The 19,511-nt window shown below is 39.9% G+C and overlaps 1 protein-coding gene across 7 annotated transcripts in view; it reads right to left on the bottom strand.

Annotated features, from left to right (window-relative positions):
* Window positions 1-4,424: 4,424 nt before the first annotated feature.
* LOC132381975 (uncharacterized) overlaps window positions 4,425-19,511 on the bottom strand; it is a 76,510-nt gene continuing 61,423 nt past the window's right edge. For 2 of the 7 annotated variants that reach the window (XM_059951690.1, XM_059951692.1), the window contains 2 exons: window positions 11,908-11,951; window positions 4,425-10,092 (listed from right to left, as the gene is read on the bottom strand). In XM_059951690.1, the coding sequence (XP_059807673.1) occupies window positions 6,581-7,510 (930 nt within the window). In that variant the 5' untranslated portion in view covers window positions 7,511-10,092; window positions 11,908-11,951 and the 3' untranslated portion in view covers window positions 4,425-6,580. Of the gene's footprint in view, window positions 19,192-19,511 lie in introns of those variants that run through there. The other 5 variants (XM_059951696.1, XM_059951695.1, XM_059951693.1 and 2 more) reach the window with 5 other exon arrangements.

The raw sequence follows: 19,511 nt of genomic DNA on the forward strand, positions 1-19,511 counted from the left end.
GTCTGGTAGGGAGCAGCATGCCAGACATCAAAGGTACCACCTCTATCCAGAGCCACCTAGAGCCGAAATGAATTTGTAGATGTCACCAAGTCTGGAGGCATAGTGCACAGTAAGGAAGATGACCAAAGCGTACAGCATGATCTGGATCAGCTGGTTAAAAGGGGATGAAAAAATGGCAGATGGAATTTAATGCAGGCAAGTGTGAAGTGTTGCACATTACAGGACAAACCAGGGTAAGACCTGCACTGTGAAAGATCGGGCTACGAGAACAAAGGCACCTGGCAATACAGATCAAATATTTCTTGAAAATGGCAAAACAGGTAGAGTAGTAATGAGAATTTTAGGACAATGGCCTTCAAGAATAGGTCACTGAGTACAGAAGTTGTATGTTTCATTGAAGTTGTACAAGATGTTGCTGAGGCCGAATTTGGAGTATTGTGTGCAATTCTAGTCACTGATCTACAGGAAATATATTAATAAATTTAAAAGAGTACAGCAAAAATTTACAAGGATGTTGTCAGGACTTAAGGAATTGAATTGTAGGGAAAAAGTGGAATAATTTAGGACTTTATTCTCTGGATTATAGGAGAAAGAGGTATACATAATTATGAGGAGGTTAGATAGAATTATTGCAAGCAGGCTTTTTTCACTGATGTTGGGTGAAATTAAAACTAAAGGTCATAGGTTAAGGGTGAAAGGTGAAATCTGAATGGGAATTGTTAACATTACGGTAACAGTACAATAAAATACATGGTAAATAAATATAGAGGAAAAAACTGAGTTACATTAAGTATATCAACGTCTATTAAGTAACTAAGTTAAAATAAGTAGTGCGAAATAACAACTAAAAACAGTAGTGAGGTAGTATTCTTGGGTTCAATATCCATTTAGAAATTGGATGATGGAGGGGAAGAGGCTGTTCCTGAATCACTGAGTGTGTGCCTTCAGGCTCCTGTACCTCCTTCCTGATGGTAACAATGAGAAAAGGACACACCCTGGATGATGGGAATCCTTAATGATGGGCACCGCCTTCCTAAGACACTGCTTCTTCAAGATATCTTGGTAACCATGATGGAGCTGACTAATTCTACAAGTTTTTGCAACTAATTTCAGTCTTGTTCAGAAACCACCAACAACCCCCTCCCCCCAATACCATGATGATGCAGCCAGTCAGAATGCTGTCCACAGTACATTTGTAGAAGTGTTTGAGTGTTTTTGTTGACAAACCAAATCTCCTCAAACTCCTAATGAAATATAGCCACTATCTCACTTTCTTTATAGCTGCATCAAAATGATGCATCCAGCTTAAGTCCTCAGAGATAAATGGCACCCAGGAACTTGAAATTTCTCACTCTCTCCACCTCCGATCCCTCTATGAGGATGGGTTTGTGCTCCCTCATCTTGCCATTCCTGAAGTCCATCATCAGCTCTTTGGTCTTGCTGACGTTGAGTGCAAGGTTGTTGCTGCAACGCATTCAGCTACGTGGTATGCCTTTTTGTCACCATCTGAAATTCTGCCAACAATGGATGTATGGTCAGCAAATTTATAGACGCTGTTTGGGCTATGCTCAGGCACACAGTCACACATCCTTGAGATGGGCCAGTGTTAATTGTCAGTGTTGGAGATGTTATTTCCAATCTATACAGATTGTGGTCTTTTAGTTGGGAAGTCGAGGATCCAGTTGTAGACAGAGCTACAGAGTTGAAGAGAGGGTTGGTGGCAGCAAGGTTCATGGTTGTGTAGGGCTAAGTTTGGAACCGGACTTGGAGGCATCGATGTCCATGGTCTGGAGGCGGTTGATGACTGGATCTGAGTCTCAGCTGAAGGCAGCGGAGTCAGCAGCCTATGGGAGGCCAAGGTCGAGTTACGAGTTGGAGGCAGCAGGGATCATCGGTTGCTGGGTCTGGAGGCGCACACACGAGGAAGAAGAAGAATTGGCGGTTGAAGGCATGGATTCAGTGGAGGTTGAAGTGTCGAAAGGGTCTACGGCAGGCAGTGAAAGTTTGGCTCGGAGCTGTGGTAGAGAATGGGACAGTGTTTGCAGATATCGTCGCATGGTGGTGAAGATGGCGCATAGAATCCAGAGAGGACATTGGCGAGAGAAAGTCATTCAAATGAAGGAACCTGGGATCCTCGCTGGGAGGTCTGCAAATGCAGTTGAAAGCCAATTGGCCCAGGAAGGAGACACGGCTTGACTGGGTGAACGTGTGGTCAAAGAATCAGAGAGCAGCAAAGATCACTGAGGGGAAGCAATGAGAGAAGTTCACACAGAACTTCCAATGAAGATAAGATGGACAGGCATACCTCAAAGAGACTTCGCAGTGAAGCAGTAAAACAGAGGTGGAAGCTTTTAGCCTGCAGAAGCAGAAGCAAGCTCACTTACTGAGACACCTCTCGAACAAGAGCATTATTGACTTGGGTGTTGATGCCAGGGGGAGAGATTTGGGATGACCTCCCTTCTTGGCATAGCCTCCTGCTAGGGCAGGACACTCCTGCAGTCATCCAGGGAAGAAATGGGGTGCCATTATCTAACTTATCTCCTGGGAACTGCAGCATTACTTGTCTCCCTCTCACAAGGCCTTCCACTACTGCCCTGTACGCAACACACAGTCTACATCAGAGAAGGACAAATAAACAGCCGACAGGAGGAGGTGGTTCCTAAAGCATTCCCTTCCTGAATAATGCTAGGTTTTATCATATACCCTCTTCTCATTATTATCACCTGGGAGGAGATACAGGAACCTGACATGAACGTATCATGAACAGTTTCTTCCTCTCTGCCATCAGATTTTGGAATGGTCCGTGAACACTACTTTGCTGTTCCTCTTTAGCACTATTTATTTATTGATTTTAGAGCATATAGAATTTATTTTGTGTCTTACGCTGTACTGTTGCCACAAGGTAACAAGTTTCACAACATATGTCAGTGATAATAAATCTGATTCTGGTTCTGCTAAAACATTTGCCACCATGATCCACCAGGATGTGGACAGCTGATCCATCTCATCCGCTGCACTTACTTTGATGCTTCAATCTCCATCATTGCTTTCATCAGCAAACGATGTGAGTTTTAATCAGAGAAATGGAGCCAAACATTGGCTTGCACACCATCTTGCAGCCTGCCCACTACGAGGTGCGTGCACGCTCCCTCCCAGAATCCTCTCGGAGACTGCAGAGTACTGGAACAGCCAAACAAATCAAGTGGCACCAATAACATTATCAATGCCCCATATTGAAAATTCACTGCCTATGGGAAACCATTAAACAGCTTCCTCATTAACTAAATAAACAACCAGCACTGAGTACACCCTGGGCATTTTGGAAAGCTAACCATTTTCCAGTAAGTTTTGGAGTTGCCTTGTGAAATCTCATGTTGTCAGGAGAACAGACGTTCTAGTGGCATTTAACTGGAGAATACTGTGAGCTGTATCTCTTGCATTGTAAAACAAGGCATTCTTTTTACATCCAGGAACATCAGTAATTAGATTTGCATGTAAAATACCAGATTTACCAACCGGAACATCCAATTTTGAATTTTTTTTCTAGAAATGATTGTAGATGCAATTTGATCTGGGTAAGATCTATTATCAGTTGCACAGTACTAAAAGTTCTTGCACAGTGAGGTCTAATTTCTTGCCATTTTGTCTTTGTTTGAGCCTGAACTGTAAATTCATGATTTCAATCATACTTGTGAAATTCAAACTGAGCCTTAGTTGTCACCTTGCTAACGAGTGTTGGTCAATACCTATCATCAGTCCTGATGGCCAAGACTGCGTGAGTGAGGCAATAATTGGCTGGATTGTATTGTGCTTTCTTGAGTAGTGCGCAGTTGGGCAAATTGCCACACTTGAAGATGAAATGCTTTTTTAGAACTTCTATTTGGATTCTTTTTGTCCAGTGTTGAGTGCTGCATTGTGTTGTGTTCTCAGGTATTTCCTTCCATTGTAATGCTTGAGAATCATGCACAAAATGCTGAATCAACTCTGCCAATCAGGCAGTATCACTGGACAGAAATAATCAACGTTCACAGTTGAAACCATTCATCAGGACTGACTACTTACTAACCCCCAACCCTAACAAATATATCTCTAAAATGTGAAAGGATGGTAGAGTACTAGGAGAAAACCTACATTTCATAGGGAGAACATACAAACTACATACAGACATCAGTGGGAATTGAACCCTGATCACTGATTGCCGGCTCTGTAAAGCTTTACGTGAACTCATGTCTTGCTGGGCTGCCTACCATTCCAAACAAAATTTGTAATGATCTTTTCAATAGTATACTTTAGAGCTACAATGTTTGACTTTTAGCAAGCTGCATTAAATGGCAGAGCTACATCATTGTTAGTGTTTATGAATCAGTGGATTCTGCTGAGGAAGTGCAAGAGGAAATGAGAGAGGAACCGAGATAAAATTAGTTTAGTATCAATAACATTTATTTTCTTTTCCATCATAGATTTAGTCTTTCCTGATAAAAAATAGGTTTATAGCAAATATCTGTTAAACATTCATATCATCACCACATCAAAAGAAACAGTTTGACTGAAAAATTGGACAGCCTCCAAATGGATGAAATAGCTTGGCAACCAAACTGAAAATAATGAACCATCGGAGATATGATAATTAGGTCAGAGTAAGTAAGAAGCATAACAAGCTAGGTGTCAGCCATGGCTTAATAGGAATAAACCTATCTCCATGTCTAAAGTCTGTGAGTTCAAATTTAATCCAGGCACTTACTGATCCATAGACTAATACTGCACAGATTTAGCCCTTCAGCCCAACCAGTCCATGCTAACCACAGTGCTCACCCTGCTAGTCCCAATTTCCTGGGTTCAGGCCAAATCCCTCTAAGCCCTGTCCTTACATCTACCTGTCCGTATACCTATCCAATTTTACTTCAAATGACAATATTGAACCTGCCTCTACCACTTCTTCAGGAAGCTCGTTCCACACAGCTATCACTCTCTGAGTAAAGAAATTCCCCCTCATGTTACCCCTAAACTTTTGCCCCCTAACTCTCAACTCATGTCCTCTTGTTTGAATCTCCCCTACTCTCAATGGAAAAAGCCTATCCACATCAATTCTATCTATCCCCCTCATAATTTTAAATACCTCAATCAAGTCCCCCCCCCAACCTCCTATGCTCCAAAGAATAAAGACCTAACTTGTTCAATCTTTCACTGTAACTTAGGTGCTGAAACCCAGGTAACATTCTAGTAAATCTTCTCTGTACTCTCTCTGTTTTGTTGACATCTTTCCTATAATTCGGTGACCAGAACTGTACACAATACTCCAAATTTGACCTTACCAATGCCTTGTACAATTTTAACATTACATACTAACTCCTATATTCAATGCTGTGATTTATAAAGGCCAACATACCAAAAGCTTTCTTCACCACTCTATCTACATGAGATTCCACCATCTGGGAACTATGCACCATTATTCCTAGATCACTCTGTTCTACTGCATTCTTCAATGCCCTACCATTTACCATGTATGTCCTAATTGGATTATTCCTACCAAAATGTAGCACCTCACACTTATCAGCATTAAGCTCCATCTGCCATCGTTCAGCCCATTCTTCTAACTGGCCTAAGTAGCTCTGCAAACTTTGAAAGCCTACTCCATTATCCACAACATCACCTACCTTAGTATCATCTGCATACTTAATAATCCAATTTACCATCCCATCTGTCAGAGCCCCTGCTATTTCTACACTAACCTCCTTCAAGGTCCTAGGGAATATCCTGCCGGGATCTGGAGATTTATCCACTTTTATATTCCTTAAAAGCGCCAGTACTTCCTCCTCTTTAATCCTCATAGTTTTCGTAACTTCCCTACTTGATTCCCTTCAGTTCAATATCCTTCTCCTTAGGGAATACTGAAGAAAAGAAATTGTTCAAAATTTCCCCCATCTCTTTCAGCTCCACACATAGCTGTCCACTCTGATTCTCTAAGGGACTAATTTAACTGTAGAAACCCTTCGGGTTTATTTTCACCTTACTTGCCAAAGCAACCTTGTATTTCCTTTTAGCTTTTCTTTCTTAAGATTCTTCTTACATTCTTTATATTCCTCAAGCACCTCATTTACTCCATGCTGCCTATATTTATTGCAGATATCTCTCTTTTTCTGAACCAAGTTTCCAATATCTCGTGAAAACCATGGCTCTCTCAAACTTTTAACCTTTCCTTTCAACCTAACAGGAACATAAAGATGCTGTACCCTCAAAATTTCACCTTTAAATGACCACATGTCTCTATTACATCCTTCCCATAACACATATTGTCCCAATTCTCCTTCTAAATCCTTTCACATCTCTTCAAAGTTAACCTTTCTCCAATCAAAAATCTCAACCCTGGGTCCAGTCCTATCCTTCTCCATAATTATATTGAAACTAATGGCATTGTGATCACTGGACCCGAAGTGCTCCCCAACACACACCTCCGTCGCCTGACCTATCTCATTCCCTAACAGGAGATCCAACACTGCCCCTTCTCTAGTTGGTACCTCTATGTATTGCTTCAAAAAACTATCCTGCACACATTTTACAAACTCCAAACCATCCAGCCCTTTTACAGATGGGCTTCCCAGTCTATGTGTGGAAAATTAAAATCTCCCATAATCACAACCTTGTGCTTAATACAAATATCTGCTATCTCCTTACAAATTTGCTCCTCCAATTCTCGCTCCCCATTAGGTGGTCTATAATACACACCTATAAGTGATATTACACCTTTCCTATTTCTCAATTCCACCCAAATAGTCTCCTTAGATGAGCCCCCTAATCTATCCTGCCAGAGCATTGCTGTAATATTTTCTCTGGCAAGCAATGCAACAGCTCCCCCTCTTGCCCCTCCGATTCTATCACACCTGAGGCAACAAAATCCAAGAATATGTAGTTGCCAATCACACCCCTCCTGCAAGTATGTTTCACTAATAGCTACAACATCATATTTCCATTTTCTCCCTGTCTGTATCTTGACTCCTGCTTCACTAACCTTGTCACCCTTGGAGTCTTTGAGGGTTATGATGAGGCATGCATTCCCTACCTTAAATTTCTCTACAACTAAAGAGAGGGGCAACTGGAGTTTGGCTGACTTGCTGTAGAGCACTGTTGAAGAGAAGCACTGCTGTACACCTAACCACCTTCTCAGATACCGGTTAATCCTCCTCTCCAGACCCTCGATCATTGACAGGGCGATGTCATACAGCATCACTGGCCACATTAGTCTGGGTAGGAGCTCATGTCGGAAGATCCATGCCTTGAACCTTCCTGGTAAGCCTGATTTGTCAATCTTTACCAGCCTTTCTGTTGTTTGTTGTTCTAGGCATCTGCTGTTGTTGACATCCTTCAGACTGTCATCATACAATTTCCCTAGACACCTGATGGGGTTTCCTATGATAGATGAGATTTCTTCATCCTGGATCTTCAAGGTGAACTTCTGGGTAATTGGGCCTTTCTTTATCACCAAACACCTTGATTTGGCAGGTTCAAATTTCATTTTTGCCCTGTCTCGTCCATTGCCTGGAGAACCTATCCGGCTTGGATAAATGTTGTGGTTGTAATTGTAAGGTCATCCACAAATCCTCTGCTTGGTGGCTGTCTGATATTCGTGCTTGACTTTGGTCCTCTGGTCTCTCTTTTCCCAGCCTCTATAAGTAGATCATGGCCATGATGAAGAGATCTATGGGTATAGTACAGCCAGTCACAATGTCCTTCTCTACTTGCTGCCATGATGTTATGTAGTCCTGCACACGGAACCTTAGGTGAATCCCCTCGAAATAGCCTGCCAGGATCTTGGTGACCTTCTCTGGGATATGGTAATGTTTCAGTGCTGTCTCAATGATTTTGTGTGGCACTGTACCATAGGCATTGGCTAAATCCAACCACACAAAGCACACCAAAACAGTTCGAACACTTTTCGATTATCTTCAATTCTCCCATGTTAAGTAATGTATTACTCTTCCAGACCAACTTCTGACACCATGTTGAGTTCTTTATATTAATACGTACCATGGGTTTCTAATAAAGAACCATATTCTGGAAGAATAGAAATTTTATTTAACAGCAACAACCACATGTGTCTTACATGCTTCCAGATCTTTCTATCATTTCTGTGCATACTCAGAACTCTCCCTAATCATGTTCTTACACGTCATATCACCACATCTTCATTTCCTTAAAAAGAAAAACAATTAGCAACATTGACCAGAGCAAATGCATAATTTAACATGTCTCTATCAGTCTCTCTGGGGTTTACGAACATGGGTGGACCTTCTAAGTGGTTCACACAGTTCTTGAGTTTCATTGTTATTTCTATGTTTTGTCTGGTCTGCATCAGTTAACTGAAACTCTGAAGTTGGCTCTTTCTTGAGGTCTTTGCAATTTCTTCTTAACACTGCTCCTTCTTCTGTTTGGAGATTGGTCTGGGAGCTTTCTGTATGACTTCTAGCCATTCCGTTCTGTCAAGCTCTGCTTTCAGTCGATGACGTGATGCAAAAGGTACTTTTCTACATGGATGTACCACGGGAGGTATTGTGTTCTCCTGGAAGACAACCAAGCCCTTTGAACAAGTCCTCATACTCTTTCATCAAGTTACTGTATTCTGACTCTGTGTTACTGTCCAGGACTAATACCTTTTTCACCAAATTCAGTCTCTCACAGGCAGATAAACCCAGTATTGACTGGACATTCCTTGGCACCACCACAAATGACAGCGTGTGCACAATATTTTTGTGTGATACTTTTGCCACACGTTCCTTTAACTGGAATGTCTGCACATGAATACCCAGTCACTTTTATATTTGTCTTGTATAACTTTGGGCTTGGCTTTAATGCATTAAACTCAGATTCTTCAAGAACATTTACTTGTGCTCCAGTATCCAATTTAAACAGAATAATGTTTTGGTTCACTTGCAATGGAATAGTTCAGTCATTCAGTCATTCTTACTTTGTTTGTTTTCACAAAGCACATCTATATAACACTCCTCAGGTTCATTTTCAAGCACTGCATTTACTTGTTTTATTTTCTTTCTACTTCTGCAACAGCGTGAAAAGTAATTATTCTTACCACAGTTGTTGCATATTTTCTGATACGCTGGACATTGTTTTGGTTGATGCTGCCACCCACAGTGATCACATAGTTTTTTTCTCTCGGATGACGTCTTGCTCTCTGTGGGTTTTGTTGTTGTTTTATTATTTTTCTAATATGTTCATGCTTTCTCATAGCATCTACCTTGCAGTTCTCAATAAAACGTTCTGTAGCCTGCGACGTCACGGTTTCCGAAGCTTTGCTGAGAACCAAAGCTTTTTCCAAGTCTAGATCTTATTCCCTTAACAGTCTTTCTCTCAGACCCTTATCCAGAATTCCACTAACAATTCTGTCTATAATGAGAGGGTCTGTCATTTCTCCAACCTTTTATGTTTTACTCCTGTGTCTCAAATTAGTAACATATTGATCAATAGTTTCACCAGATCTCTGCTTACATGTAAAAAGTATATATCGCTCATACATCACATTGTGCTTCGGTATAACAAAATGCTTCAAATTTGTCCATTATCCATTTTGTATTTAAATTATCTCCATTTTCAAAAGTAAAATGGTTATATACCTCAAATGCGTCTCCACCTATTACATGGAGTAGAAGCACAGTTTTTGTTTTTTTCAAGTTTTTATCTGCTCTGATTGCCAATAAATAAATTTCAAAACATTGTTTAAAATTTCTCCAGTTCTCAGCTACGTTCCCAGACAATTAAAGTGTCGGTGGAGGTTGCAGCCCTTCCATTTGTAAAACTTTTAGCACACCAAAACAGTTCAAACTCTTTCTGATTATCTTTGATTCTCCCATGTAAGGTAACGTATTATTCTTCCAGACCAATTTCGGACACCATGTTGTGTTCTTTATATTAATACATACCGTAGGTTTCTAATAAAGAACCATATTCTGGCAGAATAGAACTTCAATTTGACGGCAACAACCACACGTCTTACAGCACCATGCTTCCAGATCTTTCTATCATTTCTGCGCATGCTCAGTACTCTCTGCAATCACGTTCTACATATCACCACAAGGAAGACCAAATCTATAATAGAAAAGAAAAGAAATGTTTTTGCTACTTGACTAATTAACTGATTTTAGCTCTGCTTCTCTCTTTTCCCATGCATAACTTCATTCTGGATGCAATAATCTATAAATATTTACAATGATGCAGTTCTGCCATTTAATACAGCTTGCTAAAGGGCAAACACTGCAACTGTAAACTAAAGGGCACTATATATTTAAGATTTTTCCACCCACAAAATTTCAGAACTCAATAATTATATGCTTGCCATGTGACTGTTGGAAAGGTCATTCCAAATTTTATTTATCACTGTCATCTAAAAGGGCAAGTCCTACCTAATGAAATGCTATGCAGCCCCCGCAGCAGATCAGTTAGTGTAATGCTTTGCAGTGCCAGTGATCAGGGTTCGAATCCCACTGTTGTCTGTAAGTAGTTTGTATGTTCTCCCTGAGTATGTGGGGCTTTTCCTGGTGTTCTAGTTTCCTCACACATTTCAGAAACATACGGATTATGGTTAGGGTTAGTGTCTTGTGACTCCTAATAGATGGTCTCAACTCAAAACGTTGACTATTTCTGTGATGTCTGATTTGCAGAGTTGATTCAGCATTTTGTGCATGATACTCAAGCATTACGATGCAAGGAAATACCTGAGAACACAACACAATGCAGCACTCAATACTCAACAAAAAGAATCCAAATGAAAGTTCTAGAAAAGCGTTTCATCTTCAAGTGTGGTAATTTGCCCTACTCAAGGAAGTACAATACAATCCAGCCAATTATTGCCTCACTCGTGCACCCTCAGCCATCAGGACTGATGAATGGTATCGACCAACACTCGTTAGCAAGGTGACAACTAAGTCTCAGTTTGGATTTCACAAGAGTTACGAAATCCAGTCTCAAACAAGGACAAAATGGCAAGAAATTAGATCTCACTGTGCTAGAACTTTTAGTACTGTGCGACTGATAATAGATTTTACCCAGCTCAAACTGCATCTGCAATCATTTCTAGAAAAATTTGCAAACAGTCAGTGGGCAGCAAAGTCTGTAGCCCCATTATGCTGATTCCCCAGGGCTGTGTGCTCAGCCCACTGCTGCTCACACTGCTAACGCACGACTGTGTTGCAAGATTCTGTTCAAAGCATGTCATCAAACTTGCAGATGACACAGCAGTGTTTAGTCTCATCGATAATGATCTGATGAAATGGAGTGGCTGGTGGGTTTGAGAAGAATAATCCAAGTCTGAATGTGGAGAAGACTGAGGAAATCATTGTGGACTTGAGGAAGGTGCCAATGAACCATACCCCTCTGTGAATACACGGATCCTCTGTAGAGAAGGTTAAGTGCACTAAGTTCCTGGGAGTTCACATCCATGGATGATCTCAGCTGGTCCACGAATATCACCTTGAATATGAAGGCACAGCAGCTGTTCCACTTCTTGAGGAGATTGAGGCAAGTGAGGCTCTAACTTGACTGACAAGCTGCATCTCCATCTCTTATGGGAGCATTGGACCGGAAGTCTTTACAAAGGAATGCGGGAATCATAGGGACATTGATCAGGAGCACTGCGTACACAGGGCCCTTAGAGTTATCAAGGGTCCCACATATCCATCCAGCATCTGCTTTGATATTTACCGTCAGGCAGGGGACTCTGACATATAAAGATAAAAACAGTCATTATGGAGAACAGTTCCTTCTCTCAGGCCATTCGGCTTCTGAACTCACTGCTGTATCACATTTGAAGTGTCACTTGTTAATCTGTTCCATACTTTACAATATTTTACTTATGCACTTCAGTTTGTTAATTATGTATGATTGATCTGAAGATTTTATCCTTACCTCCATACGTCATTGTGTGTTACGTGTACTACTGTGCTTACACCCTGGTTTAGAGAAACATTCGATTAGACAGTATACTTGTATATAATTTAATAACAGTAAATTTGACTTGACTTGGCTGGCATTTCCTGTTATAGCAAAAACAACTTGGAGTTCCAAGATGCCAATAAATGCCTTGTTTTGCAGTAACAGAAACAAAAGGTACACAGCTTGCAGTATTCTCTAGTTAAATGCCACTTGAAAGACTGTTATCATAACAACATGAGATTTCACAAGGCAACTCCAAAAATTACTGGAAAATGGTGAGCTTGACAAAGTGCCTAGGATAACCTCAAAGTGCTTTCAGTTTTTTTTAGTTAATGAGGAAACTACTTAAAGGTTACCCACAGGCAGTGACTGTCCACTGCTGGCCATTGATAATGATATTGCTGAGAAAGTGCCACTTGATATTAGATTTTGGAGAGGGAGGGGGAGCACCCAGATGTCTTGGTACATATTGGTACCAATGACATAGGAAGGAAAAGAAAAGAGGTCTTGAAAAGAGAATCTAGAGAGCTCGGTAGAAGACTGAGAAGCAGGACCACCAGGGCAGTAATTTCTGGATTGCTGTCTGTGCCACGTGCCAGTGATGGTAGAACTGGGATGATTTGGCAGATAAATGTATGGCTGCGAAGGTGTTGCAGGGGGCAGGGCTTCATGTTCTTGGATAATGGGGATTTCTTCTGGGGAAGGTATGACCTGTTCAAAAGTGGCAGGTTACCCCTGAACCAGAGGGGGACTAATATTCTTGCAGACAGGTTTGTTAGAGCTTTTGGGGAGGGTTTAAACTAATTTGGCACGGGGGTGGGAATCAAAGTGAAGGGACTTATAGAAACACAGAAGCATAGAAAACATACAGCACAATACAGGCCCTTTGGCCCACAAAGCTGTGCCAAACATGTGCTTACTTTAGAAATTACCTAGGGTTAACAATAACCCTCTATTTTTCAAAGCTCCATGCACCTATCTAGGAGTCTCTTAGAAGACCCTATTGTATCTGCCTCCACAACAGTCACCAGTCACTGGCAGCCCATTCCACACATTCACCACTCTCTGTGTAAAAAACTTACCCCGATATCTCCTCTGTACCTTCTTCCAAGCACCTTAAAACTGTGCCCTCTCTGTTAGTCATTTCAGCCCTGGGAAAAAGCCTCTAACTATCCACATGATCAATGCCTCTCATCATCTTATACAGCTCTATCGGGTCATCTCTCATCCTCTGTCACTCTAAGGAGAAAAGGCCATGTTCACTCAACCTATTCTTGTAAGGCATGCTCCCCAATCCAGCCAACATCTTTGTAAATCTCCTCTGCACCCTTTCTATAGTTTCCACATTCTTCCTGTAGTGAGTTGACCAAAACTGAGCACAGTACTCCAAGTGGGGTCTGACCAGAGTCCTATACAGCTGTACCATTACCTCTCGGCTCTTGAACTCAATCCCACGATTGATGAAGGCCAACGCTCTGTATGCCTTCTTAACCACAGAGTCAATCTGCGTAGCAGCTTTAAGAATTCAGACCCCAAGATCCCTCTGATCTTCCACACTGCCAAGCGGCTTACCATTAATACTATATTCTGCCATCATATTTGACCTACCAAAATGAGCCACCTCACACTTATCTGGGTTAAACTCCATTTGCCACCTCTCAGCCTAGTTTTGCATCTTATCAATGTCCCGCTGTAACCTCTGTCAGCCCTCCACACTCTCCACAACACCCCCAACCTTTGTGTCATCAGCAAACTTACTAACCCATCCCTCCACTTCCTCATCCAGGTCACTTATAAAAATCACAAAGAGTAGAGGGTCCCAGAACAGATCCCTAAGGCACACCACTGGTCACCGACCTCTATGCAGAATATGACCTATCTACAACCACTCTTTGCCTTCTGTGGGCAAGCCAATTCAGGATCCACAAAGCAATGTCCCCTTCAAGATATTGTGGGCGTGATCAGAAACATCCCAGACCCTAGCAGCTGGGAGGCAAACAACCATCTCTGTTTCTTTCCTGCATCCACAGAATTATCTGTCTGACCCCCCTAACTGTAGAGTCCCCTATCCTCTTCCTTTCCCTACACTTCTGAGCCACAGAGCCAGACTCTGTGCCAGAGGAGTGGCCACTTGTTTCCCCTAGGTAGGTCAACCCCCCAACAGTACCCAATAGGAGTACTTATTGTCAAGGGGTACAGCCACTGGGGTACTCTCTAGTACCTCACTCTTCCCCTTCCCTCTCTTGACTGTTACCCACTTATCTGTCTCCCGTGACCTCGGTGTGACCTCCTGCCTATAGCTCCTCTCTATCACCTCCTCACTCTCCCTGACCAGATGAAGGTCATCGAGCTGCATCTCCAGTTCCCTAATCTGGTCTCTAAGGAGCTGCAGCTCCGTGCATCTGGTGCAGATATGGCTGGGAGTCTCCTGGACATCCCACATCCGACACCCAGTACAGATTGGCCTCACAGACATACTTCCTATTTCTATCCTTCACAAGTAACTTAGTTCGTCTTGACCTGTTATCACCAAAACCCCGTTAAGCTAAAACCCTCCTACTCTGTACTCCATCGCCCACTCCTCTAACACCCGCTCTATAAAGCTGTCTTCTTTTTAAGCATTTCCCACTGGTCCAACTCGTTGACGTCCACACCTGCGCAGTCGTTCCTCGATCAAACTCAACTCAGGATAGGACAGGTGGTTAAAAAAAAAACTAAAGATGGCGTGCAGTCAGACTGTCAGGAAGGGCAGGCAGGTGATGGGACTTACGGCTAATTTACACTTGTCCATATGGCCAATGCCGTAGCCCTCATTTTCACTCCTGTGAAGGCTTTACGCCGTAGCGAACATGCGTTGGTGTGCGCTAAAATGCTAGTTGGTGGTGGGGCTTCTATGCCACTGTGTTGAGTTTCTTCATGAGGGACATGGACGAGGAAATGCATTTCAAACATTTTCGCATGTCGGCAGATAGATTTGATGCATGAGTTACTTTTTTTGGGGGTGGTGCAGTACCTACGGTATAGATGCGTTGCACAAGTATAAATCAGCCTTTAGTTGCAGCCAACAGGCAGGCTGATTATCAAATCATTAGGGATGCTGAATCAGAAAGGATAGCAAATACAGTACTCAAGGTGTTTTTACCTAAGTGCACATAGTATAAGAAATAAGGTACATGATCTTTTGCAATATTACCGATTGCCAGGTATCATGTTGTGGCCATCTCCAAATTGTGGCTGAAGGATGATTGTAATTGGGAGCTGAATGTCCAAGGTTACACATTATATAGGAAAGTAGGCAGAGGGGGTGGTGTGGTGTGTATACCTGTCTGGACACGTCCCTCTGCTGACTGCTCCTGTGGCTCCTCCCACAGACCCCTCTATAAAGGCGATTGGAGGCACTGCTCCATACCTCAGTCTCCAAGATGTTGTGGTCACGTTTAAAATAAAAGCCTATCTTTTGCCTCCCATCTCCGAGAGTTATTGATGGTGCATCATGTGGCTCTCCTGGTAAAGAATGGCATCAAATCAGTAGAAAGATGTGACATAGGATCAGAAGATGTTAAATCCTTGTGGGTTAAGTTAAGGAACTACAAGGGTAAAAGGACATTGATGGCAGTTACATACAGGCCTCACAACAGTGGCTGGGCGGTGGACCACAGGCTACAACAAGAAATAGAAAAGTTAGGTCAAAAGGCAATGTTATGGTAGTCAAGGGAGATTTTGGCAACAGATTGATTGGGAAAATCAGGTTGGTAATGGATCTCAAGGTCTCAAGATGGCGCTTTTGGAATAAACCGCTTTTGGCTTTGCTCCAAACCTTTTACGTCTTTTTAACCTACAAACACCCCTTTAATGATCATTTTTTACTTATTCTAAAGGGGTTTAAACATATAGAATTTTTCTTTTTAACTATTCGATCTATTTTCAACTCGCTGAAATGTCTAAAGTAAAAGAATCGAAACAGACGAAAGAACCGATAACTTTAGAAACTATTGTAAAGCTTATAGAAGATAAATTTGTGGGTCTGGAGAGAAAAATTACCGAACAGCTTTTTGTGTTTGATGAGCATTTAAAATCATTCGAAGGAGAACTTAAAACACTTTCACTGGAACTATAAAAACAACAAGCAAATATTTTGGTACTTGAAGAAGCCGCTCGTAAGAAAGAACACATTATTGAAACTTTGCAACAAGAGCAAGCTTTGACTTCTCAACAGATGGATCGTTATAAATCTAAAATTATTGATCTTGAAAATCGCTCTCGAAGCCAAAATCTTCGGCTAATTGGGATTCCGGAAAAATTTGAGAGCGGTGATCTTACTGTTGTCTTTTCTAAACTTCTAATGGATGTCTTCGGTTCAGAAGTTCTGGACTCTCCTCCAATAATCGATCGTGCTCACCGTGTCTCTCGCTATCATTCTGATTCAGACAAACCACGGCATGTAATTCTCCGGATCCATTACCCTCATATCAAAGAGCGACTGATTCGAGCGGCTCAGAAAAAGGATATGATTAACTTTCAAAAATTCAAATTTTGTATTTTGGAAGATTATAGCCCTGACGTTTTAAGGGCAACAATGGCTTTTAGACCAGTTATGTCTAAATTTCACCAGGAAGGCTACAAGCAAGCGCTGTTATTTCCAGCATATCTGAGAGTTACTTCTGAAGAAGGAACTGTTCGGCTGTTTAAATCTCCAGCGAATGCTCAAAGTTTTTTGGAACAATGACACTCTATCGGATTGACTAATGTAATAATTAGTCTATAAATTTCAATCTCTTACAGAATGATGGTTTATTTTTAGGTATGGCTGACATGTATTTTTTATATATTGTAAAAGTTCTCTTTTTTTTGGTTTATTCTGATTTTATTATTTTTTTATATTTTTATTAATCTATTAACCTTGAAAATAACTGATTAGGGTTCCTTTTTTTAAGTTTGTATAAGCTTTTTTTTATATTTTTAACATTTAAATATTAAGCTTTAAAAAAAATAAAATGGCGTTTCTTCTTCCCAACAGACTCTAGTGCTTGGAACGTCATATCCGTTTTGATGAGTTTGAAAGTTTTAAACTCTCATTTAAAAGACTAATTTAGTAGTATTTATTTATGTGTTTTATCAATTTAATTTTTTAACCCTTTTGTTTTATATATATAATACTAATTTTATATTTTAACTTTTGTTATATTAACCTTTCTTATAATATGGGTTGTTTGTATTTTTTTCAATTTTTTTTTTTGTCTGAGTTGCCGTCTTGAGACACGGGGGTAATTTTAGTATTAGATTGCCTGCTTGCCTCTTTTTGGCTTTTTTCCTGGGGTTTCGAGGGTGGAGGGAGGGGGATTTTTCTTCTTTTTTTTTCTTTTTGCTTGCTTTTTGCATAGTTTTATTTCATGGGCCTATATGAAACTACAAAAATGGTTGCAGTGCCATGACTTCCGGTTTCTCCTTGAACTCACTTCCTTCTTCTGGGTTCATGAGTTCACTTTTTTTTTAAACTTATGTGTTAACTGTAATAAATATTGTCAATATGGATAGGATTATTAATTTTGTTTCTTGGAATACTAATGATTTAAATCATCCGATAAAACAGAAAAAAATATTCAAAGTATTCCATAGAATGAATGCTAATGTTACTTTTGTGCAGGAGACTCATGTAAGGAAGGTGGATAGTCAATTTTTTTAGGTTTTGGAAGGGTCAACAGTATCACGCAAATTTGCAAGCCAAAGTAAGAGGTGTTTCTATTTTTATAGACTCATCAACTTCTTTTATACATCATGAAACAATTTCAGATCCACAAGGTAGATTTTTGCTTATTACTGGTCTACTTTTTAATCAAAAAGTTGTTTTAGTTAACGTTTATGCTCCAAATACTGATTGTCCTGAATTCTTTAAATGATTATTTACATCCTTTCCTAATCTGAATCAATATAAACTGATAATGGGTGGGGATTTTAACTGTTGTTTAAACCCTGTGATGGATAGATCCAAGCCTACCCAAACTCTTCCGAATAAATCGGCTTCTCTTATTAACTCTTTTATGATTGATTCAGCTATTTGTGAAATTTAGCGTTTTCTACACCCTAATGACAAAGAGTTTTCATACTTTTCCCATGTTTATCATAATTACTCAAGAATTGATTACTTTTTCATTGATCACCATTTACTCACAGACGTTACTGATTGTAAATATGACTGTATTACCATATCTGATCATGCACCTCTGAAGTTATCTATTAAAATAATGGATTCATATATCAATGCTAAATTTTGGAGGTTTAATCCTATTTTATTGCAGGATTTAGACTTTGTTAACTTTATTAAACAGCAAATTGATTTGTTTTTTGCAACAAAGTCTACAGTAGAGATTTCTAGTGGAATTTTGTGGGATACTTTTAAAGCATATATTCGTGGACAGATTATTTCATACTCTGCTGGAGTTAGGAAACGAACTAATTCTAAAATATTAACATTAGTTGATAAAATCAAAGCAATTGATAAAATTTATTCAATGACCCCTAGTAAAGAACTTTATAAAGTGGAACTTCAAATGGAACATAGTTTATTATGATCCTCTTCGATTGAAAGTCAGTTAATTAAATCAAAAACTCAATTCTATATGCATGGAGATAAGTCTGGTAAATTATTGGCTAACCAATTGAAAATTGTTTCGGATAAATGACAGATTACTAGAATTCGTAAACAAGATGGTACTCTGACGATCGACCACAAAGAGATAAATAGAGCCTTTCAAGATTTTTATAACTCCTTATATCAATCAGAATTCACTAAGGACTCTTCTATAATAAATGATTTTTTAAGGAAATTGAATATTCCAAAAGCAACTGTTGAGGATAATGTAATTTTAGGTACACCTATTACGGAGTCTGAAATAGAAAAGGCTATTTTTTTAATGAATTCTGGTAAAGCTTCTGGTCCAGATGGTTTTCCTGTAGAATTTTTAAAATCTTTTTCTCCTATACTTTTTCCTTGGCTTTGTAAAATTTTTGAAGATGTATTAATTGTAGGCAAATTACCACAATCTTTTTATGAAGCTTCTATTTCTTTAATTCTTAAAAAAGATAAAGACCCTACTGAATGTGCATCCTATCGACCTATATCCTTATTAAATACGGATTTTAAGATTTTCAGTAAAATTTTGGCTATTAGATTAGAAAATATATTACCTTGAAATATTTCTGAAGATCAGACTGGATTTATTAAAAATCATTATTCATCTTTTAACATTAGAAAATTAATTAATATTATTTATACTTCTTCATTTAAAATACCAGAATGTGTTATTTTTTTAGATGCTGAAAAAGCATTTGACAGAGTTGAATGGCCATATTTATTTACTACAAGGCAACAATTTAATTTTAGCTCAAAATTTATATCATGGATTAAATTAATATACCATAAACCTTTAGCTTCGGTTTTTACCAATAATCAAAGATCCCCTTTTTTTCAGCTATTTCGTGGTACAAGGCAAGGTTGTCCTTTAAGTCCTTTACAATTTGACATTGCTTTAGAACCGTTGGCTATAGCTGTTCGTGAATCACCTAATATTCTGGGTATT

This window comes from Hypanus sabinus, chromosome 27, assembly GCF_030144855.1.
Source record: "Hypanus sabinus isolate sHypSab1 chromosome 27, sHypSab1.hap1, whole genome shotgun sequence".
Lineage (NCBI taxonomy): Eukaryota > Metazoa > Chordata > Chondrichthyes > Myliobatiformes > Dasyatidae > Hypanus > Hypanus sabinus.